This window comes from Bos indicus x Bos taurus, chromosome 21 (assembly GCF_003369695.1).
Source record: "Bos indicus x Bos taurus breed Angus x Brahman F1 hybrid chromosome 21, Bos_hybrid_MaternalHap_v2.0, whole genome shotgun sequence".
NCBI lineage: Eukaryota > Metazoa > Chordata > Mammalia > Artiodactyla > Bovidae > Bos > Bos indicus x Bos taurus.
Window position 1 is genome coordinate 30,233,245 of NC_040096.1, and position 27,647 is coordinate 30,260,891.

Below are 27,647 nucleotides of genomic sequence, written 5' to 3' on the forward strand. Positions count from 1 at the left end.
GTCAAGCAGCTGGCAGGCTTGGTGGGGGCATAGAGCGCGCATGAGAAAAGATCTGTCCTGATAGAAGGAGGCCTGAGCAGACCTGCAGGGATGGGCAGTAGACATCGGGGTCTAGAGCAATCAAAGAGGACTTCCTGGAGGAGCTGAGATTTTCCTGAGGCTTGAAGAACTTGAAAGAATATAAATAGGACCCTCCAGGCAGGGAGAGCACACGGATAAAGTGGAAAGTCAGGAAATAACAGGGTGTTTGGGATCAGGGCTGAGCCCTGTTGAGCTTGAGCAGAAAGTCTGTGGGGCAGTGCGTGAGGCTGGGTAGATCTGGAGCCACCACACTGACTGCAGCTGATGCACTTAGACTGAGAAAAAGACAGACATGGGTAAGTAACACAGAGATCAGCACACTCAGAATATGCTGCAGAGAGGTCAGCAAACTCTTCCAAGAGATGTGAGCTTCCTGGTTGCAAAAAGCGACACCAGCAAATGCACAGGTGCGGGTGGCAATGTTTGGATGGCAGAAGGTCACAGTACACTTTCTGGAAGATCATGTAACCCCTCTGGACCCAGGCTTACATACACATGCAGGACTGGATTTGTGCCAAGGACCCCAGCATCATAGCTGGTGGTACCTTATTACTCCTGCAGTCTGAGGACCCTCTCCAGGGATGGGCCCCTCCAACAAGAATATGGTCCTTGTTGGTCAAACTCACCTCCCCAGGTAAACACGACCTGAATTCAGTGCTGTGACCCAGAGCAAGGATGCCCCAGACCTCACTTCAGACCTGTAGTGAGAGGTCTGTTCTATAAGAGGTGGACTGAGCTGAGCCTGAAAAGTGTTCGAGGGAAATGCAGGGTGTCTGGGACAGGCCCCGAGATACCCAGAGGAGGATGGAAGCCAAGTGCAAAGGAGACATTCCACGCTCCTTAGGCTTGACCAAGGGTGACAGGGAAAACAAGGGCCCCACCCGCTGCCCGCTTCTGTCTCAGTATTAACTCATTCCTGTCTGTCGACTCCCCGTTCAGCGTAGTGAAATAACAATCAGCAATTCCACTGCCCGGCGATGTCTGCTTTTAATATTTTGGTATATTGTCTTCCACACGTTTGTATATACTTCCAGTGAAATTAGGATCTCACAGTGTTCACGGTTTGGAATCCAATATTTTCCCCTTAAAATTGTAAATTGAATTTTTCACGTTATTCTTCAAAAACATGTTTTGCAAGTTGATTCTTCAAAAACATGTTTTGCAAGTTGTGTCTTATTCCATCATAAAATATTCAGTATCCCTCTCTTATGGAACTTACTTCACCTTATTCTGTATCAAACCTAGAGAAAAATTACAAAAGAAGACATCTCTCCTCTTTGCAAAGTCTCAGGCACAGGAATGCCTTTGTCCTTCTAACGCTCAGTGTACACAGGCATTGCCCCCGTCATGACCACAGGTGGACAAGGCCACAAACCAGGTGGTCACATGCTACCGTGGTCCTGACTGATGGCAGGTGTCTCACAGTAGCACAGCAGGCCCCCCAGTTCTGCCTGGGAGGAGAAAGCCTCCTGCAGGTGGCCCTTGCTCTTGCTGTGAGAGGCTGGGCCGAGACTGAACCTGGGACTCACGGCCGGTTGATTCTTTCCTCCCAGTACTTTGTTTCCCCTTGGTACTCAGATTGCTAAACTATGTACAAGCAAGTCTGCTCAAAGTGGCCACTCTACACTCACCAGCAGTGCTTACTGGACCTGCTGACCAGCCCTGCCATTGACCTAGGGTGTGGGGCACGCATAGAAATGACAGTAATCCTGGGGTCAGGCTTGTGGGCAAACGTGTGGGACAAGGAGATTCTCTGCACAAGAGACCCAGACAAGGAGCCATGACTAGTAGACTGGACCCAGGACTTGCCCTGCCTGGGAGGAGGCTGCAGGCAGGTCGGAGGGATGAGAAAGCTCAGCTCGGCCAGTTCATAAAAGGAGCATTGATGGCCATCTTCCTCTGTCTGTAGAAAAAGACTGCAGAAAAAGACGACCGGAAAGCCCACGGCAGGCCCCTGTTATCACGTCTTTGCACAAAAGGATGCGCAGCCAGACTGAGCCTTTGATCATCAGTCAATGTGGGTCACTGCTCTCCGAAAGCTCTCCAGAGGGTCCCAGCTCACTTCAAAGCCCACCTTTCCACTCTCCACCTCGCCCCTTCCATCCCAACTGCAGACACCTTCCCCTCCCTAGTACACCACATGGGGCCCCTCGGGGTTGGCCCTGACCTTTTCCTCCACCTGGGATGGTGACTCAACCCTGTCCCTAACCACTCATGTCTTTGTCCCAATGTCTCCACTCACACTGTGACCAAACCACCCAGCACTCTGTCCTCTTAGCCTGCTTTGTCTCCCCTTACATTGCCACTGCCTGCAACATAGTGTGTTACATGTTAATTCTATGGCTGCCTCCCCTCCCTTCCCCTCAGTATGGACTCCATGAGATTTTAGGAATTTAGTCTGCCCTAGTTGCTGCTGTGGGTATTCCCATCACTTAGAATGGTGCCTCACCCTTACTGTAAAATAAGTATGGAATTAAGTGGAATTAATAGTATTCAGTTAAACAAATGAACAAATGAATGAATAAATTTCCCTAGTCTCTCCCTGTAGCCAGAGCTGCATCTCTCTTGGCGCTTCTTCCATTGATTGGGTTTCTTAACCACTTCTGAGCTTCCCCAAGGATGTACTCAGAGATGCTGGGTTGTTCTTATGACCCCTGGGCCAGGTGGGGCACTTCCCTCAGAAGCAGGTGCTCTCCCAGGGCCCAGATGTGTGCAGAGATGCCTCAGGGCTACAGATACTGGATGCAGCAGACCCTCGATGAAACTGGGGTCTGACTGCCATCCTGCCTTGGGGCCCTGCATGAGGACACATAATCCACCGTCCCCACAGGCTCTCTCCCACTCCAACACAAGGTCAGAACCACAAACATTACATCCCTCAGAACAAACCTTGAGAGGTTGAGGGCAGCCTGCGAAGGGCCCCCAAGACTTAGTGAAATGGCTGTTGCTTTAAGAAGGGGCTGTGCTCCTTCATTCCGTGCCTGCATCTGCAGGAAACATCAGGAGGGAGGGCAGAGGGGAGCTGCTTGCTAATCGAGAGAACTGAATATCTCGCTACTGCATTATCTGTTGACAAAGTTGTGGGGGCCAGGACTGGTAGGTGGTGGTGGTCTCAACTCTTCTGTTTTGCCCCTTCCTCACATATTTTCTTGTGGCTCAGAAGATAAAGAATCTACCTGCAGAGCAGGGGACCTGAGTTTGGTCCTGGGGTCAGGAAGATCCCCTGGAGAAGGGAATGGCTATGCACTCCAGTTTTCTTACCTGGAGAATTCCATGGACAGAGGAACCTGGCGGGTTACAGTCCATGGCGTCGCAGAGTCGGACACGACTGAGCGACTAACACGTTCACTTTACTTTCACATCTTTCCTCTCTCCTCTACTCCTCACGGACCTCCTGGCTGCAGGAATGTGGGGCTTTCATGACCGGGACCTGGTTTTGCGGAAAGCTCTCTACACCATGATGAGGACAGGGGCCGAGAGGGAGGCCCTGAAGCGAAGGTGGAGGTGGCAGCAGACACAGCAGAACAAGGAGGTGGGTACCTGTCAGCATGGCAGAGCCAGGACGGTGCCAGGGTGCAGCCAAGGCCAAGATGGGGTCCTATTTGGGGCCCCAATATCAAGTCTGTCTTATGAGATGCGGCAGCAATGGCTCCATCCCCTACTCAAACCCACTAAAGAGGAACCCATTCCAACAGTCAGCCCCTGCCCACAGTGACCAGACATCCACTCCCCTCGCCTGTCCTGGTATAATCATGAAAACCACCTACCCTCACTCACAAGGCTGTCCCAACCTGAATGGTGAGTTAGATGGTCACCTGTGAGGTCGCTGCTGGTGCAGCCGCTGATTGGCCCTGGCGTGGCCCCAGCCCCAGGGTGTGTGCTCAGTCCAAAGAGAATGTTTATCCCAGAACCTTAGTGCGCACTGGCCCTTTGCTGGCATGGAAGCCCTTAAAGATGGGTCTGCCCAGGTCCCTGCACACATATCAGTGGTCAGCACCCAGCCCAGTACGTGTGCAGGTTCCATTCGGTCGCTCTAACCCCTGAGAATGACCACTGGTGCTGAATGCACTTCTGACAGCATAGAGGTTGGAGGTTGGGGGTTCTGAACAAATTCTGTCCAGAGCAAATGCTGACGGTCCTTGGCCACTAACAGTGCTCACCCCAGGCTGACCAAGCCGGGAAGTCGGGCTCTCAGCCAGACTGATGTGGGTGCAGGGCTGAAGAGGTGGACGCCACCTCCTAACCCCACCCCCCTTCGTGCCAGTCAGGGCTGGTGTACACGGAGGAGGAGTGGGAGCGGGAATGGACGGAGCTGCTGAAGCTGGCCTCCAGCGAGCCACGCACACACTTCAGCAAGAACGGCGGCTCAGGCGGGGGGTAAGTGCTGCCCCAGCCCTCCCCATGACGGCATGGGAGGTGATGGGGGGGATGTGGGACCCCCAAGCTGGGGACAACACAAGGAAGACTCCTGCCTTCAGATCTTAGATTCTACCAAGGACGCAGGGCAGGTGGTAGGGGATGACAGGACCCTGCCAGATGTTTGGAAGAAAGTGTACACAGTCACCGTGTGCATCTCCTGAGCTCAGGCATGGGGGACTCACTGTCCAGCCAGCCTGGAGAGGGCCTAAGCTGCCCACGCGCTCACCAGGCTCTGAAGCTTCAGGCTGCTGCTGGAATCCTAACCACTGGGCCACCAGGCAACGGTGGTGGTCTTTTAAAATAACCTCCATGAAACTTGGGCCAGCAGGGTTCCAGAGCAGGTAAGCGTCATGCTGGAGCCTGGCCCCATGGTGAGTGACGTGTACAGCCCCACTCCTGCCCAGACCCTGGCCCTCCGGCCCCAGGACAGATGGGAACAGACCCTGCACTGCTGCTCCCAGCATGGACACTGGCCCGGCAGTTTTTCCCAGAAAGAACCAGGTTAAACATCTGAAGAGGTCGGAAGGGAGCAAGGGTCAGACTCAAGGATGCACTTGACCAACCTCCTTTCTTCTTTCCGCAAGACTCGCAGTAGCCAATCCCAAGGCTCACTGGCGGAGCCCCAGCAGGAGACCCTGGAGGCAGGGAGGCGTGTCCACGACTCACTCAGAGAGAAGGCTGGAGACCAGGTTGGGGTCCAGGCAGGGCGAACCACCAGCCAGAGAGCCATCATGGATAGGCTGTTTAGAACTGGTGACAACAGGGAGGACGCTCTCCCAGACCCCAGGAAGGCAAGACCATCATGAGCTCTCTGCCGAGTTCAGATGCGTGAGAAAGCCTGAATGGCAACTGTATCAGTAGATGCAGATGCGGTGAGAACTGTGAGAGCAAGGCCAGGCAGAGGCCAGGGGCTTCCGCGCAGGCGCACTCAGAGCTACAGTACTCATTCTTTCTCATGCTCCTACTCGCAAATCACAACATGTCTGTTTCTTGTGGCTAAAGCAAGAGAAATCAGACATTCTGTGCTACTTACTGCACCTCCAGAGACTTGTGAAGTGCTACCTCCAAAAGGCTGCTGCTGGAGTTTGTAGTCCCCTCCAGCGAAGGTGAACTCAGCTTGCCCATCACCAGAGCTGCTAGTGGGGCCATGGGTAAGAGGGCTGGTCCCCAGAAGGAAAAGAAGACATGGGAGAGAGAAGAAAATAACTCCACCCCAAGTCATACGGGTCTGCATGGAATCCAGTGTTGGAATGAAGTTGCCCATCACCACCTGGCACGTGCAGCCCCAACCCCGACTATGGACACTCTGGGGGAAGAGGGTGTGTGTGCAATGGGAGGAATCCATTACTTGTTATACAACTGGTAAAATCTATGAAAGCAGTTAGTGACGACCTCTGGGTGCTTCATCTGGTTTAATGGCAACTGAGAACTAAGAAAGGGGTCTTCCTGGTGGACCCCAACCAGACGCCCAGACTCAGATGTCATGGATTAAGAGTCCCAGACTGGGTGCATGATCTTGGGCATATCTCCCAAGCTCCTGGACCATCTTTGTTGTTCAGATGTAAAATGCATTTGGTAGTAAGGGCCCTGCTGGGCTATATCGGTTTTCCATGGTGGTGGAGTAAACCACACCAAAACTGGGGGGCTTAACACAGAGACACTGGATTTTTTCCTGTTCTGGAGTCAGCATTCTGCTCTGGAATTTTCTGGAGCCTCTCCTGGGGCTGCAGCATCTGGCAGTTAGTCTGGGTGGTGCAGGACCATCCAAGATGGCCTGATTCACAACTCTGGCTCTTGCTGAGCCTCCATCTAGATTTCATCCTTGAGAAGGCTCAGGACCCTTACAGTATGGATCAGGGCAATAAGAGGGGGCAGCCTACACTGTAGAGGTTCAGCTCAAGCCTCTACTTGCATCAAGTTTACTAATGTCCCGTGGAAACATTGGCCAAAGCAAGTCCCATGGCTGAGCCAGCCTCTGGGCAGATAGACTCCATCCTTAATAAAAGGAGGGGCAAAGTCCCATTCAGTTCACTCGCTCAGTCATGTCCAACTCTTTGTGACCCCATGAACTGCAGCACGCCAGGCCTCCCTGTCCATTACCAACTCCCAGAGTCCACCCAAACCCATGTGCATGGAGTCGGTGATGCCATCCAGCCATCTCATCCTCTGTCGTCCCCTTCTCCTCCTGCCCCCAATCCCTCCCAGCATCAGAGTCTTTTCCAATGAGTCAGCTCTTTGCATGAGGTGGCCAAGTATTGGAGTTTCAGCCTCAGCATCAGTCCTTCCAATGAACACCCAGGACTGGTCTCCTTTAGGATGGACTGGTTGGATCTCCTTGCAGTCCAAGGGACTCTCAAGAGTCTTCTCCAACACCACAGTTCAAAAGCATCAATTCTTCGGTGCTCAGCTTTCTTTATAGTCCAACTCTCACATTGCAAAGGAACAAATACACAGCAAGAAGGCTCTGTGACCATCAAAGCAGTCGGCCACATTCTCTGATTCTGTTGGCACTGGGCAGTGAAATCATGGGTTTGAAAGTGGAAAGAAGCTTTTATGACTAGAAACATAATGTTTATTAAGACATTGTCACATTCAGCCTGTGAGTTGGCATGCCTGCTACCTATATGGTATGTTGTAAGGCCTATCCCAAATACCTGAAATGTATGGTTTCCCTGACTTTCCATGGTTCATCTCCCTGTCCATAGTGTAGTGGTTATGACACTCACACTGGCTCATCTGAGTGTCTGATATTCCACCTTTAGAAATTCATTCCTGTGAGTCTTGAAAACGGTGGAGCCTTAGGGGCTTTCCGGAGTCTCTGACTGTAGAGCAAATCCCTTCCATGAGTTTATATGTCCCATGAGTTTATATATACTCTGAACCTTGACCTCCAGACCCTAGACCTGTAGGAATGGAACATAAAAATAGCTTATTGTTCTGGGCAGTGAGGATTGAAGAAAGAAAGCCATGAACCTCTGCTGGGCACCTATCTGCCTTACATACTACCTAAGTGCCACTGCCTTACACACTTCATCTCCACTTTATAAATTAGGCATTACCCCCCTTTACATGTTGGGAAACTAATGTTCTGAGAAATTAGTTGACTTACCTCTGGTTTGTAACTGGTGGAGCTAGAATGCAGACTGAGACCCGTCTGAGTCCAGGACCCTGCAGTTTACCATGGAAGACGCTATGACAAGTTTTATAGCTTCTTAAGAAAGATAGAATTTTTTGAGTCCTTGCATATCTGAATTTCTCTTTATTCTGTCTCACCCTTGATGGATAGTTTGGGTATAAATTCTCTTTAAATTCATGATATGAATGATGTCATGAAAGATGTTAAATCAGACAGAAAGCTATCAACTTCCTGGCACTCAGTCAAAGTTGGTTAATTTGAAGTGAAACAATTATATGAAATCCAAAGACTAAATATGTTCAACCAACTTCTTACTCCACCTTTACAGACTCTGAAAAAGATTTATTCATTAACGCAACATGTATTAATTGCCTGAGGCATGCTGTGCATTTCCAAACACACTATCTCATTCTGTCATCACTGTAACCCTATGAGATAAAGGTTATGATTCTTATTTAAAGTATGAGGAAATTTGGATCAGGATAAAAACTATTTGCCCAGGGTAGTCTGCTGAGTGGAAGAGCTGTAGTTCAAATTCAGGTGTCATGCCTCCCAGGTCTCCTGGTCCCTGTTTTTCCTCCTACCCCTTAGCTCAGAAGCCTCTTTCTGTTCTTATAGAGAATTGAGTTCTTGCTCTTTTCTGTGGGTGATAGAATGGGGCCTCTTTGTTTTGTAGTCTAATGCCAGGATGTGTTTCAAGGGAGTATCATTTCAGATCTCAGCCTTCGTTAACAACAGGCTAATAAACCTTTGCCATCAGGTGTCTTTCTGTGTGAGGTACAGAAAGGTATTTTCCAACTCAGTCTCTCTGGGTCTCCCTTTTCCTCCTCTACCAAATACTGAAAACCTTTGTAAGCATTAGTTCTATGATAAATTAATGAGAGGAATTACTTAAAAATTTCAAGCAATTTTCAACAACCACTATACTCTTTGGAGGCAGGGAATAAATCAGGACCCTCTCAGTTTGAAGAATACCATGTAAACCCCATTAGGGAAATGAAAATTAAAACCACTACATACCTATAAGAAAGTCAGAAAAAAAATATACTGGCAATACCAGGTGCTGGTGAGAGTGCAAAGCAAATTTTACATCACATTGTTGGTGATATAAAAATGACACAACCACTCTGGAATACAGTTTGACAGATTCTTGTAAATTTAAAAACACATTTGCCATATGACCCAGCAGTCCTACTCCTAAGTATTTACCCTAGAGCACTGGTTCTCAACCAGGAATGATTTTGCCCCCAGGGGACATTTGGCTAGATTTAGGGAGAAGGCAATGGCACCCCACTCCAGTACTCTTGCCTGGAAAATCCCATGGACGGAGGAGCCTGGTAGGCTGCAGTCCATGGGGTCGCACAGAGTCGGACATGACTGAAGCGACTTAGCAGCAGCAGCAGCAGGGATATTTTGATTGTCACAACTGGAATGTAGTCTGAATACTGCTTGAATCTAATGGGTAGAAGCCAGGGATGCTGCTAAGCCTTCTAAAGTGCACAGGACAGCCCCCCAAACAAAGAAATAGCTAGTCCAAAATTTCAGTAGTGTCAAGATTGAGAAAATCTGCCCCAAAGAAATGAAAATGTGTGTTCACACAAAGTTCTATGTAAAATGTTTATAGAAGTTCCATTCATAATTGCCCAAAACTGGAAACAACTCAAATGTCCTTTGATAAAAAAACTGGAGTACATCAATATTATGAAATACTATTCAGGAATTAAAAACAAACTACTGATATATGCAATGACTTGCATGAAAGGATCAGGTCTCAAAAAGCTATGTATTGTATGTATGATTTCATTTATATGACATTATCCAAAAGGCAAAACTATAATGATGGAGAACAGATCAGGGTTTCATTTATTTAGAATGAATGTCTGAGTTTCCAATATCATTTCTTGAAAAGACCATTCTTTCATCATTGAATTGCTTTTATGTTTTTCCAATACCTATAGGCAATATTTATGTGGGTTTGGGAGATTTACGCTGGGTGGGAGATTCCGTATTATGTTCCATTGAAATATGCACCTGTCCTTTTGACAGTGTCATTTTATAATAAGTCTTAAAATTAGGTAGCATCACTCCTCTAACTTTATTCTCCTTTTTCAATATTTCTGGTCCTTTTTTTTTTTTTTTTGCTTTCCCATACATATTTATAGAATCAGTTTATCTATATCTGAAAAATATTCTGCCAGGATTTTTATTGGGATTACATGAAGTCTATACATGAATTGGAGGATTGAAGTCTTTAAAATGTTGAGTGTACTTACACATCTTTTTCCATGTATTAGGTAGACACAGTATGCTTCTTCATATATTTAAATCTTCTTTGATTTGTTTTATTAGCATTTTATAATTTTCTGCATAAAAGTTCTATACATGTTTCAGTTCAGTTCAGTCGCTCAGTCGTGTCCGACTCTTTGCGACCCCATGAATTGCAGCACGCCAGGCCTCCCTGTCCATCACCAACTCCTGGAGTTCACTCAAACTCATGTCCATCAAGTCGGTGATGCCATCCAGCCATCTCATCCTCTGTTGTCCCCTTCTCTTCCTGCCCCCAGTCCCTCCCAGCATCAGGGTCTTTTCCAATGAGTCAACTCTTCACACCAGGTGGCCAAAGTATTGGAATTTCAGCTTTAGCATCAGTCCTTCCAGTGAACATCCAGGACTGATCTCCTTTAGAATGGACTGGTTGGATCTCCTTGCAGTCCAAGGGACTCTCAAGAGTCTCCTCCAACACCACAGTTCAAAAGCATCAATTCTTTGGCGTTCAGTCTTCTTCACAGTCCAACTCTCACATCCATACATGACCACTGGAAAAACCATAACCTTGACTAGACGGACCTTTGTTGGCAAAGTAATGTCTCTGCTTTTGAATATGCTATCTAAGTTGGTCATAACTTTCCTTCCAAGGAGTAAGCGTCTTTTAATTTCATGGCTGTAATCACCATCTGATATATACCTGAATATTTCATTTGAAGCTATTGTAAATGATTGTGTGTGTGTGTGTGTGTGCACACGTGCTCACATACATGCACATGTATATGTGTTTTCATTTGGATCTGCAATTGTTCATTGCTAGTTATTGCTAGTTACTGATGTTTGTGACTTTGTATTCTGTGATGTTACTAAACTCATATATCAGTGCTAAGAGGTTTAGATTCCTTGGGATTTTCTACACAGATATTCATATAATCAGTGAGTAGGGGTAGGTTTATTTCTTTCTTTCTAATCTCTATGCCTTTTATTTCTTTTTCTTATTGCACTAACTAGAATTTCTAGTATGATGTTGAGCAGACATGATGAGAGAGGAAACTCTTCCCTGATTATCACTCTTAGTCAGAAATCTTTCATCAATAAGATATTTGTTATAGATTTTTAGTAGGTATTTTTTATCAGATTGAGGAAGTTTCCTTGTATTTTTTTTGTTGAGAATTTCTATCATTAATGAATGCTGAATTTTATCAAATACATTTCTACATCAGTTAATATGATCATGTGGATTTTTTTCTTCTTTAGACATTAATATGGTAGGTTACGTTGGATGATATTTGAATATTGAACCAGGGATTTCATTGCAGGGAATCATTGCATTCCAGGGTTTAATTCCACTTTCTCTTGGTGTGTTAAAAGTTCTTCTTTTGTTATTTCAATTTGGCATATTATGTTGAGAATTTTTGTATCTATTGCCATGGAGGTTATTGAACACAGTTTTCTGTTTATGCACTACTGTCTTTGTTTACTTTTGGTGCCAGTGTAATGCTAGTCTCATAAACAAGTTGGAGACAATTCTCTCTCCTTCTGGGCTTCCCAGTGGCTCTAGTAGTAAAGGAATCCACCTGCCAATGGAGGAGACCTAAGAGATGCAGGTTTAGTCCCTGGGTTGGAAAGATCCCCAGGAGAAAGGAATGGCACCCCATTCCAGTATTCTTGTCGGGAAAGTTCTATGGGCAGAGGAGCCTGGTGGGCTGTAGTCCATGGGATTGCAAGGAGTCGGACATGACTGAGCATGCGTGTGTGCACACACACACACACACACACCCCTCTATTTTTTCCAGTAAATTGTCTATAATTGGTGATGTTTTTTCTTTAAATGTTTGGTAGATTCACAAAATCTGTGAATTCATCTGCAATCAGATATTGCCTTTTCAGAAGTGTATTAACTATAAATTCAGCTTCTTTAACAGTTATAGAAAATAGAAATAAGTAGTTTTGGGTAGCTTGTTGTTTTGAGAAATTGTTCCATTTCATCAAAGTTGTTGAATTTATGTGCATAGTATTGTTTATGATTTTCTCTTGTAACTTAATACCTCAGGGGGACTTTGGTGATATGCCCTTTCTTTTCAGATTCAGCAATTAGTGTCTTTTCTTCTTTCTCTCTCTCTCTCTCTTTTTTTTTTTTTGATCTGCATTGTTAAAGTTCTGACAATTTTATTGATCATTTAAAAGAACCAATTTTGGCTTAATTGGTTGTCCCTGTTGGTTTTTAGATTTAAATTTTATTGATTTCTGTTCTTACCTTTAGAGTTTCTGCTCATTCTGTTTGCTTTAGGTATATTTTGCACTGATTTTTCTACTTTATTCAGGTGAAAGCTTAGATTATTGATCTGAGATATTTTTCGTAATATATGTATTTGGGGACTATAAATTTCCCTCTTAAGAGCTGCTTAGCTGCGTATAACAAATTGTGATATGTTGCATTTTTATTTTCATTGTTTAAAATATTTTCTAACTCCCCTTGAGATTTTCTCTTTGACTACTGAATTATTTAAAAGTCTATTGTGTAAGATGGTTTTGTTGTCTTTCTTTACTAATTCTGGTTTAATTGCCTTATGATCTAAGAACATAATTGGTATGATTTAAATCATTTAAAATGCCTTCAGCATATTGTCTGTCTTTGTGAATATTCCCTGGGCATTTTAAAAAGATGTGTATTCTGTACTTGTTGTAAAGTGTTCTGTTGATGTCAGTTAGATCCAGTTGACTGATGGTTTTGTTCAGATTTTCTATACCCTTGCTGATTTTCTGTCTACTTGTTCTTTCAGCTACTGAGAGAGAAGTTTAGAGCCCTGCAATTATACTTATGGCTATTTCTATTTCTCTTTTCAGTTTTGTCAGTTTTTTCTTCTAAGTATTTTGAAGTCTTATTGTTAAATCCACATTCATTTAGGACTATTCCACCTTCTTTCTGAATTTATCCTTTGATCATTGTATAATATCTCTTTTTATCTGGGGCAGTTTTCTTTGGTCTGAAGTCTACTTTGCCTGATATTGATAAAGCTTCTTGAAATTGACCTCGATTAAAATTTTTATGATCTGTAATTTTCCATCCTTTTATCTTTAACCTACCTATATCATTATATTTGCAGTGAGTTTCTTTAACACAGCAAATAGGTATTATTGATTCTAACAATTTCTGTCTCTTAACTGCTACATTTATATATCTGTATTTAATGTAATTATTGATCTGTTTGAGTTTTGGTCTCCTGTTTTATTATTTGTTTGCTTTTTCCCATTTTTTTTTTGTTCCTCTCTTCCCCTTTCCTTGTTTCAGTTATTTGAATTTTTAAGATTCTATTTTAATTTAATTTTTATGATTTTAACATCTTTTCATAGAGTTTTTAAGTGGTGGCTCAAGTAATTACAATATACATATTTTAAACAATTCCTTTTGGAATTCAAGTGCAATTCAAAATCCTTGCTACCAAATAGCTCCCTTATTCTCTCCTTTATGGTATAGTTTTCTTATGTATTTCATCTACATACTTTAAATACCCCATCAGCCAATATAATATTTTTAATGTGGATCTTCAAATATATATTAAAGAACTCAAGAGGAAAAGGATACTCTATTATATGTATGCAAATCATGACTATTTCTGTTGTGCTTCCTTCATTTCTGATGTTCCAACATTTTTCTGGTATCATTTTCTTTCAATCCAAACATTTTCTTTTAATTTTGAGGGAGATTTTCTGGTTGTGAGTTCCATTACTAATTCTTCTGAGAATATGTTTATTTCACCTTTTACACCTAAAGGATATTTTTAACAGATATAGAATTCTATCAGTAGTTTACCATCCTTTTCTTGCAGCACTTTAAAAATCTCGTTTCCCCTTCTTCTCCAGTAGTTCCTGATGAGAAATCTATAAGTCACTTGAATTACTGTTCCCCTGTTCAGTGTATCACTTTTCATCTGGCTGCTTTCAGCAATTTTCCTCCATCCTTAGGTTTCAACAATTTGATTTTGTTGTGTCTGGCAGGGCTTTCTTTAGGTGTATCCTCCTTAGTTCTCTGAGCTTCTTAAATCGATAGGTCTGAAGTGTTACCCAGTTTAGGAAGCTTGCAGTCATTATCTCTTTAAGTTTTTTTTTTTTCCTTTTTAGGGGCTGTGTACTCTTTCTCCTTCTGGAACTCTGATGACATGAGTATTACACTTTTGGTACTGTCTGAAGTCACTGAAATTCTCCTTTTGTCAATCTTTTCTTCTCCCTCTTCTTCAGATTGGGTCATCTGTTGATCTGTCTTCAAATTTACTGACTCATTCTCTCTCATCCCCAATCTGCTATTGAGTCCACTCAGTGAATTTTTTCTTCCAGTTACTGTATATTTAATTTCTAACATTTCCATCACTGATTGGAGCGTTTTCACAATAACTTCTTTAAAATGTTTGTCAGATAATTCTGACATCCACCAACTCAGCGTTGGTAGTCTTTTGACCGTTCTCTTCCTTGGGAAAATTGAGATTTTTTGTGGTTCTTCATGTGTCAAGTACATTTGCATTGCATCCTGGACATTTTGGATATTACAAGACTCTGAGTCTTGTTAATAATCTATGAAAAATTTTGACTTTTCATGTTAAGCAGGTAGGTTCACACTGTAAATTTCAACCTGCCTTCTCTGGGCTGTGGTTTTCAAAGCCTTTGCTGTCCTATTTGCCTAAGCCACACATTACACAGTCTGTAACCTGGGCAGGCTTCTGAACTGTGGTGTTGGAGAAGACTCCTGAGAGTCCCTTGGACTGCAAGGAGATCCAACCAGTCCATTCTAAAGGAGATCAGCCCTGGGATTTCTTTGGAAGGAATGATGCTAAAGCTGAAACTCCAGTACTTTGGCCACCTCATGCGAAGAGTTGACTCATTGGAAAAGACTCTGATGCTGGGAGGGATTGGGGGCAGGAGGAGAAGGGGACGCCAGAGGATGAGATGGCTGGATGGCATCACTGACTCAATGGACGTGGGTCTGAGTGAACTCTGGGAGTTGGTGATGGACAGGGAGGCCTGGTGTGCTGCGATTCATGGGGTTGCAAAGAGTAGGACACAACTGAGTGACTGAACTGGACTGAACTGAACTCAACTGAACTGAACCTGGGCAGGGGACATTCAATAAGTCCTCAGAGCCTTTGGGGTACTGATTAGGGCAGATCAGATCGATAATCACCCAGCCCAGAGTTGAAGAAAGGGGAGTCCAGGAGTTCATAAACAACCTTATGGGATTGTTTTCTGAAGTCCTTCCTGCTTTATAATCTTCCAGGTACTTTCTTGTTCCCTGGGACTCCCTTTTCTGTCCTCCAGCCATAATGTGCTGCTGTACACCTAGCCCTGTCCAGCGCCCCTGCTCACGAAGGGCTCATGTATGTTTTATATTGTCTCTCCTTCCCAGTGCAACATCCTATTGGTGCAGCCAACCCAATCCTTCTTTTTGATTCTCTTCCAAACCCTAGCTCAGTGCTGGCCAAATGGGGCTGCGTGTACCAACAGAGCCAGATCCAGGACCAGCAGGTGTGGTGCTGAGCACTTGTGCCTCCACACACACCCCAGGGGAGACATTCCTGCCTGGGGCCCATGACACCAGTGCCCAGACTTGACCTGTTAGGAGCCAGGGAGCAAAGGCCAGCCCTCTTGGGATGAGTGCTCACACCATTCTCCCACACAGCCTTTGACTGGGATCTGGAGCAGGGAAGGCTGGCTTTCCTAGGGGATCAAGATTCACTGGAGATGGGGAAGGACAGCAGCGTCTGACAGGAATTAGAGCCATGTCATCTACTGAGCACACACGTGTTACAATATGATCTGTATCGAGCAGGGCTATGAAGCTATCATTATTATCACCAATGGCAGAAAACAAATTCAGGAAATTAGTTCTCAGCATCCCTCAGCCCAGAAGGGACAGAGCCAGGATTTGAACTTGAACCTGATTGCCAACATAAACCCACCCTCTTATCAAATCAGAACATCCTGATGCACAATCATGCAAATGATCCTAATCAGGCATGAAGAGCAAGAATCAACAACTTATCCTGGAATTTGTGATGAAAATAATCAATTTTGTTCTTTAACCTTTTATAAAGCAATAGCTTACTTTTTCTCCATTGGATGAGACAGGTTATGGAGCCTGAGAGGCTGTTAGAACAAAGAGAAAATGAGACAGAGAGGGGGACCTTTTCGAGGACTCTTGGGCAGCCCCCACTGAGTGACTGACGTCCCAGGCCTGCATCGCCCCAGTGTGCTGCTCATTGTGCAACTGACTTCCCACAATTTCATTGCTGTGCTACATAATTTCATAGTAGGTTTGCTACTTTTATTTTTTATTGGGCTTTTTCAGAAATAGCTAGACTCTTAAATGGTTTCCTAATGTACAGTCTCAGAGATATGAACTTGTCAGTCTTTTTTACATTTATTTTTATTTGGCTGCACCAGGTCTTAGATGTGGCACGCAGGATCTTTAGTTGTGGCTTATGGGATCTAGTTCCCTGATCAGGGATCAAACCCAGGCTTCCTGCATTGCGAGCACGGAGTCCTAGCCACTGGACCACCAGGGAAGTCCCTTAATTCAGTCTTTTAAGGAAACCTGAGTGGCATGCTGCTGCTGGGAGGTACTCACCCCTCAGACTGGCACTCTGGGGTCAGGGCTTGGCCTGTTGTGGGAAAGGAGGCATTCTTACAAATATTCCTCAAGATTCTGTGACTTCTGTCAGTGAACCAAGCAGGAAGACTGTTCACCTAATGAGTTCTCACATTTGCAAATGCTGAATCCATTCAAAATTTTTAAAGACATTGCTTATTGAAAATATGATTGAAGCTGTCGCTTCATCTGTCAGGAGCCTTCTCTGACCTTCCTATTTAAAGAAGCCCCCATTTACCACCATGCTTATTAACATCTGATACTTTTTCTTGTTTCATCATCTGTTAATTGTCTGTCTCTGCCACTTAGCCCTGCATACATGTGCACACATGAACACCCACATACACACACCTAGCAACGGTGCTATACCTATAGCAGGCACTCAGGAAGTATTTGTCACACAGATGACCCCAGCTTCTTCATTTTAGGCAGTGAGATGAGTCCTCACCCCTAGGCCTTGGCCACTGTTGAAAAGCTCTTTGTCAGATCCCGAGACCCTCTTGGTCCCTTCAGAGTGCCACCATCCTTCCGTCCTAGATCCCCAGACCATAACTCTTAGCAAGGTCCTGGCTGCCTGCACTGTTGTGCCTTAAGAAATCTTTTTGAAAAGCTGCCCATCTGGGCAGACACGGTCCCTGACCAGATACAGAGGCCCACCTCAGGGCACTGGCTGGCCTCAGCCCCTGTGAGCCCCTCAGGCTGACTCCCCATCCAGCTTCCTCTCCACCTATGTGTCAGCTCATCAAAAATGTCCTCATGGCTCCAAACCTGCCCAGGAGAAGGGGTCAAGCCCCACCACTGGCAGAAATGCTGCCAGTGACACATATGTGTCAACTGAAAACAATGCACAGCGCAAACATTGAGAATTATGTTTTATTTGGCAGACAAAACTGAGGGCTTAAGCCCAGGAGGTAGCCTCTCAGATAGCTCAAAGGACTGCTCCAAAAAGGTAAGGGAAGAGCCATGTGGGAGTTTTTACAACACAGACCAAGTGGTCAGAGCATCAGAAGATTACAGTTAATTAAGGAAAATCAGACATCTGAAGTTAAGAAGTACAGTGCTTTTCCGTGCATTGGGAAAGTGCAAGAGTCTGGGCTCCCTGAAATTATTCCTTTGATATGCACCTCAGCTACCCGGGGCCAGTATCCTGGGCTTTCTCATCCTTCGCGTCCTCCGGGTGCACCATTGTGGGTGGCTGCAGCGTCTGTTGGTTTGATGGTGGGCATCCTGAGTTCCCTCCGAGTTCGCCATCCAGGCAGCTGTAAGGTGATGGTTTGGTGGCTGCGACATCCTCTGCTTACGGACATGGCAGGCAACAGTGTTTTCACTGACACATGCATAACGAGTGCTGTGCAGCTATGGGAGGGGAGGAGACCGCATACTACGGCAGAGGCCTCTCTGGATGACCCTTAGGAAAAGCAAGGGTCGGCAAAGTCCATGGGGTACCCTGCCTTTCACCTAAAGGTGGTGGGGAGGGTTTTATGTAGAAGCTAAATATGCACATATATTCATAGTCCTGTATATGTGTGTATGCACACACAAACACATATGTGCTTGTATTTTTTAAGTTTTTATTGAAATATAGTTGATGTACAATATTGTATTGGTTTCAGGTGTACAGCAAAGTGATTCGATTGCACATATATACATATTCTTTTTCAGATTCTTTTTCATTACAGGATTATAAGATACTAAGTATAGTTTCCTGTGCTATATCGTAGGACTTTGTTGTTTATATTTTTATATATAGTAGTGTGTATCTGCTCGTCCCAAACTCCAAATTTATCCCTTCCAATACCTTTCCCCTTTGGCAACCATAAGTTTGTTTCCTATGTCTGTGGGTCTGTTTCTGTTTTGTAACAAGTTCATTTGTATCAATTTTTTAGATTCCACAGATAAGTGATATCATATGGTATTTGTCTTTCTCTGTCTGACTTGACTTGACTTAGTATTATCATCTCTAGGTCCATCCATGTATGCTTTTATTTTCAGATGAGAGGGTACACAGGATACTGATAACTATGTCACAAGGAGAATCACCATGGCTGGAGTGACTATACAACTTATCTAAATTGGTACATTGTGGAGAGTGAGAGTGGCCACCGGCCATTGGTGACCCATAAAGCAGGACTTCCCTGAGCAAAATAGGAGGTGTGGACACCGCACCTTGGGGAGGGCAATAGGGAACATGTCCTGGGGGGGCCTGCACCCAAGCTGCCCCTCTGTGTAGCCGGGTGACTGCCCTTGGGCAAGACCCCACTGGCTGCCCAGACTGGATTCCTTGTCCATGACATGGGCTCTTGCTGGGATGTCCTCTAAGGCTGTTACTGCCATTTAAGCCACCCCCGAATCTGCACTGTACCTTTTCATTCCTGCCACCAGCTTCAGTGCCATCTGGACTCACTCCACCATCCTTGCGTCTTGGTCCCACTGCCTCTGCTGAGGGAACCCATCTTTCTCAGGGGGTTTTCACTGGTGGGTGGGTGTCCCTGTGCTCCTGATCCCCCCTCCCCAGGTACACACTGAAGTAAAGGGAACACATTTGTTGTGGCCTGGGGCCTGTGAGGAAGCTCTCAGACACACCCAGGTGTGAGGATGAAGCAGTTACATTGCACATTAGTCTTCTTAACCAATAACTAAGTGTTTTAGGGATGTTAGGTGTCTTTTCCCAGAGGAAAGATTCTGTTTACAACCCCACATCTAGCATTGCTAAGTAAACTCACAGGAAGTTGATGTGAAGTCTTGGGATGAGAAGTGGACGTGAATATTCAGGACTGGCTTTGCTGGAGCTTATTTCTACCAGCAGGCTCAGTCACAGTAACTCACACGCACAGGTCACTGTTCCAAAGTCTTCTCCTGTTTGCCCATTTGCACCTCAGAGGAGCCTGAGGAGTCATCAAGCCAAATTCCCAGCCTGCATCCAATGAGCAGGAATATTTGCTGAGGCTCCAGAAGCACAAGGGCATGCAGGGGTGTTGAGGGGAGAGCACAGAATGAGGACCCACTCCCAGTTCAAACCTGCTCCCTGTGCCCTGGGAGCAAGGAGCCGGAGCAAGTAGGGAAGGACTTAGAGATTCTCCGGCTGCCCCCAGGGTGGAGCTGGGACCCTTTCTTCCGCCCTCTGGGCCACTGAGCAGAGTCACAGTTGACCTTTGGCTCTCATGTTCAACACCAAAACAGGATTTGCTCTGCTCTAGGCTCATCTCCATAACTCTCCTCCAGTTGGGCTTGCACCCCCATCACTGCTGTCTGTGTCCAGCTATGAGACTTGCAGATGTATGTGGAGCAACCACATGCCCCAACCCTAGCACAGATCTGGGATGGATGGGCAGACAGGTGGGTGGGTGGATGGACAGGTGAATGAACAGAAGGATGAATGCATGTGTTCATGGATGGATGGAAGCATGCATGCATGCATGGATATGCGTGTGGCATTGTGTTAGACTCGGCATGTGTATGTTTTAACGTGCTCCTCTTTTGCGTCCCTTCCTTCCCTGAAAAATTCAGTCCTAAATCCATAAGGTTCATCAAAGCAAGATGGGCATCTGCAGTGGGCAGGGTGCAGGGTGGCAGGACACAGAGGACCAAGGCCAGGGTGTCAGAGCCAGATGGAGTGAAGAGGGCAACTCAGGGGAAGGGCAACATCACTGGTGGAGATTTGGAGAAAGGAGTTAGAAGTAGAATGAACTCTGGAGTGTTAGATTGGAATGGGCGGTATCAGGGGACTCAAAGTTTCAGCTAGATAGGTAATGGATGGATGGATAGGTAGATGATAGATAGGTAAATAGATAATGGATAGATAGATGTATAATACATGGATAGATAGATGACAGATGAAAATGTTTGTGTACTCCTGTGAGGGTACAAACACACACACGTCTCCCAGCTCTATTTACCAAGTCTAGGGGAAGTGACATTAGCAATAATCATATTTTAGCTTCTAAATACCATTATCCACCATTTGGGGAAAAAAATAGAAATGGCTAAATCCAGGGCTGAGGCAGAAGAGATATAAGATGAATCTTCTTGCCTGAAAAATATACACAACCTAAAAGTTGAGAGTGATGTTTTTATTCGGTGGACAAAGCTGAGGACTTAAACCTGGGACACAGCCCCTCAGATAGCTCGAAGAGATTGCTCTAAGAGGGAAATAGGTGAACCAGGACAGGCGTTTTTTGTAACAAATACCAAGTAGTCAGAACATCAAAAGATTACCAAACATTCCACGTTAAGGAATTGAGTGCTTTTGTGTGTGGGGAGCGGGGGGAGATGCAAGAGTCTGAGCTCACTGATCGCTCTGATGTGCACCTCAGCTCTCCAGGGCCAGGATCCTGTGTTTTCTCGTCCTGAGTCCACTCGGGGTGTACCGTCAGGAAGAGGCGGGTGGCTGCAGCAGCTGGCTGCTAGATGGTGTTGGGGGGCATCCTGCTCTCATCCTGAGTTTCCTCAGGGCTCACTGTTGGGGCAGCTATAATGACTGATGGCTGCAACACCCTTTGTGTACTGATACGGCAGGCAGCATTTTTAGTTTGCAACCTGGACTACCTCCTTCTGCTGAAAAGCAAGGATGTGCTCTAAATAGTGACGGGGCTGCCACATAGCCATAGATCCCACTTGAAAGAGCTCCAATGATCAGGTGGGTATCTGAGCATCAGAATAACCACACTGATGGGTTATAACTCACTGAATCAAATAAAAGCCGAGAATCCAAACTGATATCAATAAATGGTATTAAGACTTGGTGAGGAGTGGAATGTGTCTATAGGTTCCAAGTTCCTTCCCATAAAATGCTTATTAATTATGGATGGGAAGTCAGCAGCTCTAAAACCACTAAAAGGGTGCGTCATAAGCCAGTCTGCTCTGATTGTGAGAAAATACAAAACCAGACCACAGACATCAAGATTGCTGGGAGAAATATCAACAACCTCAGATGTGCAGATGATACCACCCTTATGGCAGAAAGTGAAGGAGAATTAAAGAGCCTCTTGATGAAAGTGAAAGAGGAGAGTGAGAAAACTGGCTTAAAACTCAACATTCAGAAAACTAAGATCACGGCATCTGGTCCCATCACTTCATGGCAAATAGAGGGAGAAAAAAGTGGAGACAGAGGCAGATCTTATTTTCTTGTGCTCCAAGATCACTGCAGATGGTGACTACAGTTATGAATAAAAGACACTTGCTCCTTGGAAGAAAAGTTATGACCAACCTAGACAGCATATTAAAAAGCAGAGACATTACTTTGCCAACAAAGGTCCGTCTAGTCAAAGCTGTGGTTTTTCCAGTAGTCACATACGGATATGAGAGTTGGACCATAAAAAAGGCTGAGCACAAAAGAATTGGTGCTTTTGAACTGTGGTGCCAGAGAAGACTCTTGAGAGTCCCTTGGACAGCAGGGAGATCAAAGAAGTCAATCCGAAAGGAAATCAACTCTGAATATTCATTGGAAGGACTGATGCTGAAGCTGAAGCTCCAATACATTGGCCACCTGATGCGAAGAGCCAACTCACTGGAAAAGACTCGGATGCTGGGAAAGATTGAGGGCAGGAGCAGAAGTGGGTGACAGAGGATGAGATGGTTGAATGCATCACTGACTCAAAGGACATGAGTTTGAGCAAACTCCAGGAGATAGCAAACGACAGGGAAGCCTTGCATGCTGCAGTCCATGGGGTCACAAAGAGTCAGACATGACTTAGTGACTAAACAACAATAAATGAACATTCTACACAATACCAGGCCTGTGGTCTTCAAAACAGCCCAGGTCCTAGAAGTCAAGTACCCTGAGGAATGTTCCAAACTGAAGACAGAGCTTCAGAGGCAAGCTAAAGAGACACTACAGATGAATACAGCACACCGTCCAGAGCTGGAACTTTTCTTTCAAAGGGATTGCTGGGGCAGCTGGCACATGGTGACTAGGGTCTTTAACTGTGACCACGTGCATCAGTGCATTAGTGATTAGATGAATTCCAGAGTCTGGTGGTGACACAGGAGAATGTATCATAGAAACGTAACCTTGTTCACAGGAAATGCACACAAAGTTCTACCAGGGTGATGGGATTTCAGGCTGATAATTTACTTTCAAATGGTCCAGAAGGGGAAAAAAATTATTTATATTATACAACTTTTTTGTGAGCTTTTGGGTATTGCCATTTTTTTAAGTATTAAAGTATATTGAATCACCAAAAAAAAAAAAGAACAGAAAAAGCCATAGGTGCAATAACAACAAAACTCCAAGGTGATTGTGAGGCATCTCTGGGGATGCAGAGCCTTTGTTCTAGAAGCCACTCAAGCAGTTGACCACAGGCTGTGCACACCCCGGACAGCCCCACCCTGGAATCCTCAAGTGGGTCACACTTGCTAACTCTGACCCCCACCTACTCCAGTCATCAGAGATCATCCTCAGTTAATTCAGAGCACCCTCTACCTTCAAGTGCCCCAGAGGCCCCATCAAGCTGGGGGCACTGGCTCTCCCCTCTCCATGCTTCTTCCCTTTGGGGCAGCCTGGTTGTTGAGGATATCAAGGCTACAGTCCTCTGCCCATGTCCTAGAGTCCTAAGTGATGCAGATTTTGGAGCCTGCCTGAGCCTCAGACAAGAGCCAGGGGACAGGCTGAGGAAAGTCTAAGTGGCTTGGTTGGGCAATCTGTCACTCCCTCCACTTCACTCAAGGAAGACTTCTCACCGCCCTCTTCAGTCGGGGTATTCCCTAGAAAGGCCCACAGATCTTGGTAGCAGTGCTCGCAGCAGCCCATCAAATGTACCCAAGCATACCTGCTGCCCTGAGGGTAAAGCTTCAGCCTAAGCTGCTGGATGTGGGCATGAGCCCAAGGGAGAGCCTCCATTCCTCCTCAACCCCCCAGAGAACCAGCCCCCATGTGGCCACCCACTCTGAGCAGGACGCCTCTGCACCAGGGAGACTGCGTCTTAAAGGGGGCTCAGCTTCCATGTTGCCAGGTTCTCTGCCTCAGCTTCTGTCCTGAGACCACCCAGCCAGGGTAGGGGTGGAGGGCTGGGTCCAGTGTGCTTGCTGCCATCAAGTGGTGTGGAGGGAGGTGGCCACAGATGACTTCAGATGGCTGAGATGGCCAGGGTCTGTGCAAGGAAGGGTGTTCCATCCGCCGCTCTCCCTCCTGACTTGGTCCAGTGACAGGCTTGCTTCACTGTGTCCCCAGCATGGACAACGCCGAAGACCCTGTGTACGAGAGTCTGGAGGAGTTCCACGTTTTCGTCCTTGCCCACATATTAAGGAGGCCCATCGTCGTCGTAGCAGATACGATGCTGAGGGACTCAGGTGGGGAAGGTAAGTTTACCCATAATGAAATAGATGTGTTTTATTCATCACCCAGAAAGTGTAGCATCCCAAGTAAGGAAGGGACCGTTGAACATAACGGCTGAGCCTCCAGAAAGACACAGAACCTTACTTTGCCTGAACAAAGCCTTTATTATTTCTCCTCAACTCCATGTTTCTTTTTCCTCCCCATGCAGGGAGGGGGGAGGGGTTTACTCTCCTTTTATCTTTTTTTGGCCACACCACTCAACTTGTGGCATCTTAGTTCCCTGACCAGGGATTGAAACTGGGGCCTTGCCTGTAAAAGCCCAGAGTCCTAACCATTGAACTTTCAGGGAGTTCCCAGGAGGGATTACTCTTGGCTGTCCATCCACCCTGTGTTTTGATGGCAGGAGAAATCTGGCTGAGTAGGGGGTCAGGATGAACCCCAAGGGGCTCCTGGCCCCGCCAGTTGCCCATGCCCTCCAGTAGTGCCAGCCTTGTCCCAGGGCCACTCTGCCACCCCAGTCCCCTCCTGCCCCCATTACATGTTTTAAAGAAGAAACAAGAAAGGCGTAAAGTGCAAAGTCACCCAAAAGGTTGTGATGGGACCAGAGCTGGGAAGAAGGAGGAAGGGATGGAGGGCTTTCTAGGGTTGGTACCTACTTCACACCCCCTCTCCCTTGGCCAGGCCAGTACTTCCCAGGGTGGACGCTGCCTCCCACTTTTTAGACAAGAAGCCCGAAGCCCAGAGAGGCCACACAACGTGCCCCTACCCCTGGCTGAAGCCTTGGAGGAAGCAGGATCGACCCAGGGAGGGAGGGCTCCAGGCGTGTTCTCCCTCCAGCCTTTCTCCTAGAGCCCACAGGATACCACCTATGGGCTCTCTGAAGAGAAGGGACCAGAAGGGTCATTCCAGTGCAAGTGCCCTGCCTCTCGTGGCTGGTATAACCACAGAGGGCAGGGGCCTGGGGTGCTTTGGTCACTTCCAGTGACATAGGCCTGCCGAGGTCCGCAGCGTTTGGGTGCAGAGCCAGGCCTCGCATCAGGGTCCCTATACTCGTCAGATCCCAAGGGCTGGGTCCACACTTCCTTCCCTTGTCCTGTAGCCCTCTCAAAGGTTGGACCCACCTTGCCTCTCAACAGAGAGAGGCCAGAAGCACAGTCACTGATATAGACAGAGGAAGGGTGGGGGAGGAATCCTGAGCTCATCAAAGTCATCCCTGAGGTCGACTGTCCTTTCCTTCCACTCAAAGGAGGGCAGTGAGTCACTGACTCCAAGGCCAAGAGACAAGGTCTTTTGTGATTAAAAAGTAGAGGCCATATCAGGGCATGTATTTCTAGTATTTACTGTATCTCAGTAAGAATTTAGGCCTTTCCCCCCTTTTGGTAAGGAAATGAACAAGATTACGTCCCAGTTGCTAAAGGAGCCAATCCCCATCTCTCATTTCCCATCTTACTTAGGACTTGGGCCTGGACTGCTCTCATTGAGTTTCTCAAAACCCAGAACAGACAGGCTCTGGCGCAGCACAGATGTTGTTCTGTGTGCAGGTGCTTTTGTGAACACAGGAAAACACAGGTTTCCAGGTAGCTGTTAGTGCACGTCCTGGCTGACCACCTGGGGCAGGTGTTTTGGTCACCTGAGCAGGCCTCAGGGCTGCAGGCAGGCCCAGCAGGTCACAGCAGAGTCCCCTCAGCCCTGGTCCTCTTGTTCCCAGGGCACAGCCTGACAAGGCACCAGGACAAATAAGCCAGGAGGACGCTGCCCAGGGAGGCAGGTTGGGGAGGGTGCCCTGTCAGGCACAGGACTCGGGGTCTAATGATCCTGGCCCCTGTGAGCTGGGCTTCCTAATCCATTGTGGGCTGAGCAACACCCGGCTCCCAGGGAGCTCCTGCTGGGTGGGAGGAGGCCCCTCTACTGCAGAGTGGATGATGGGTGATGCCAGCACCCAGGGCTGCAGCCTGAGCCCACGCTCCGTTCCCTCTGCCCTGTCACCTCCCCCGGGTTGGTGAGGGCTGCTGTCCGTGCCCCCTCCAGCTCCAAGTGCCCTCCTCACCTTTGTTTGTGTCTGCAGCGTTCGCTCCAATCCCCTTCGGAGGGATTTACCTGCCTTTGGAGGTACCTCCCAACAGATGCCACTGCTCACCTCTGGTTCTTGCCTACGACCAAGCGCATTTCTCTGCCCTTGTGTCCATGGAGCAGAGAGACCAGCAGAGAGAACAAGGTAAGCCTGCTGCCACTTGACAGTGGCGGGGACAGAGGGGCCAGGAGGGCAGGAGGCGGGATGTGGAGCCCTCCCTTGAGAAGGGCACTCAGCAGTGATGGGTTTTGCCTAAAACTACCGTATGCATGCAAAAAATATTGAAAATAATGCCATTTGCAGCAACATGGATGGAATGGATTTAGATGATCATTATCATAGATGATCATACTAAAAAGCTTAGATTATCATACTAAGTGAAGTAAGTCAGAGAAAGACATATCATGTGATATCACACGAGGAATATAAAGAAAGACACAAATGAACTTATTTACAAGAGAGAAACAGACTTACAGACAGAGAAAACAAACTTATGGTCAAGTGGGGAAGGATAAATTAGGATATACGCACTACTATATATAAGATAAACAACAAGGACCTACTGTATAGCACTGTACTCAATATTTTCTAATAACCTCTAAGGGCAAAGAATCGGAAAAAGAATATATATAACTGAATCACTTTAAAATATGATGAAGTTAATAATTCTGTCACCCTTATCTAGCCTTTACTATGGTTCCCTTCACTTCTACGCATATTTTATATGGATGTAGTTAATCTCAGATGTAATTTTTAAAAGCTGTTCTAGTGCAGTCACCTAACTATAGCTCACTTTCTTTGTAAATAAAGTTTTATTGGAACATAGGCACACTCATTCAAAGGCGAATTATCTGTGGCTACTGCTTGTGTAGCAGTAGCCACCAGGACTTCCCTGGTGGCTCAGACAGTAAAGCATCTGTCTACGATGCGAGAGACCCAGCTTCGATCCCTGGGTTGGGAAGATCCCTTGGAGAAGGAAATGGCAATCCACTCCAGTACTATTGCCTGGAAAATCCCATGGACAGAGGAGCCTGGTAGGCTACAGTCCATGGGGTCGCAAAGAGTTGGACACGATTGAGCGACTTCACGTTCACTGCTTTTGTACCCTAAGAGCAGTTGAGAAGCAGTGTCAGAAACTGTGTGGCATGCAGGGACTAAACCACTTACTAATGAGTGCTTTATGAACAATGTTCGCCAGCCTCTGCTCTGCAGGAAGCTTAGAATCAAAAGATGGATATTTCCATTCAAATCATTACATGGGAGCTTCCTGTCATTTCAGTGCTGCAGAAAGTCTTACCAAGCTGGGCCCACAGGCCGTGCACTGCACAGTCCCAGCCGCAGTCACATAGACTTGTGTGGGGCCTGTCTTTAGTCAGCGCATTATGTGTCTGTTGTGGAGATGGTGGGATTTTGTTTGAAATGTTAACGGCTGATGGATGTGTGATTAACTGAGCAACAAAGGGGGAACTCTTCCTTTTTCACTTCTGTGTCTGGTTAGACAGAGGCCTCAGGCGACCAAGGGAAGGAAAGGCTGAGTGATTTCAGGGTCCCTGCCATCGGACATGGTCCCAGGAAATCTGCTGGCTCATCCCATGGTGATGTGAGTCCAGAAGGAAGGCAAGCAGGGCTGCAGGCAGCTGAGGGATGTCACGTCCTTTTGCTGAGCTGTTACAGACGTCTCACTGTAGCCACATTTAGGCCTTTCCTGTTGTCTCTCTGCATTTCGGCCCAGTGAGAGCTGGCACCTCCCTCATGGCTTTCG

At 46.4% G+C, this 27,647-nt stretch overlaps 1 protein-coding gene across 2 annotated transcripts in view; it reads left to right on the top strand.

Moving 5' to 3' along the window:
- OTUD7A (OTU deubiquitinase 7A) overlaps positions 1-27,647 on the top strand; it is a 403,690-nt gene that overhangs the window by 348,601 nt on the left and 27,442 nt on the right. For both annotated transcript variants that reach the window (XM_027521231.1, XM_027521232.1), the window contains exons 8-11: positions 3,486-3,613; positions 4,346-4,458; positions 23,710-23,837; positions 25,880-26,029. In XM_027521231.1, coding sequence (XP_027377032.1) covers positions 3,486-3,613; positions 4,346-4,458; positions 23,710-23,837; positions 25,880-26,029 — 519 coding nt within the window. The remainder of the gene's footprint in view (positions 1-3,485; positions 3,614-4,345; positions 4,459-23,709; positions 23,838-25,879; positions 26,030-27,647) is intronic.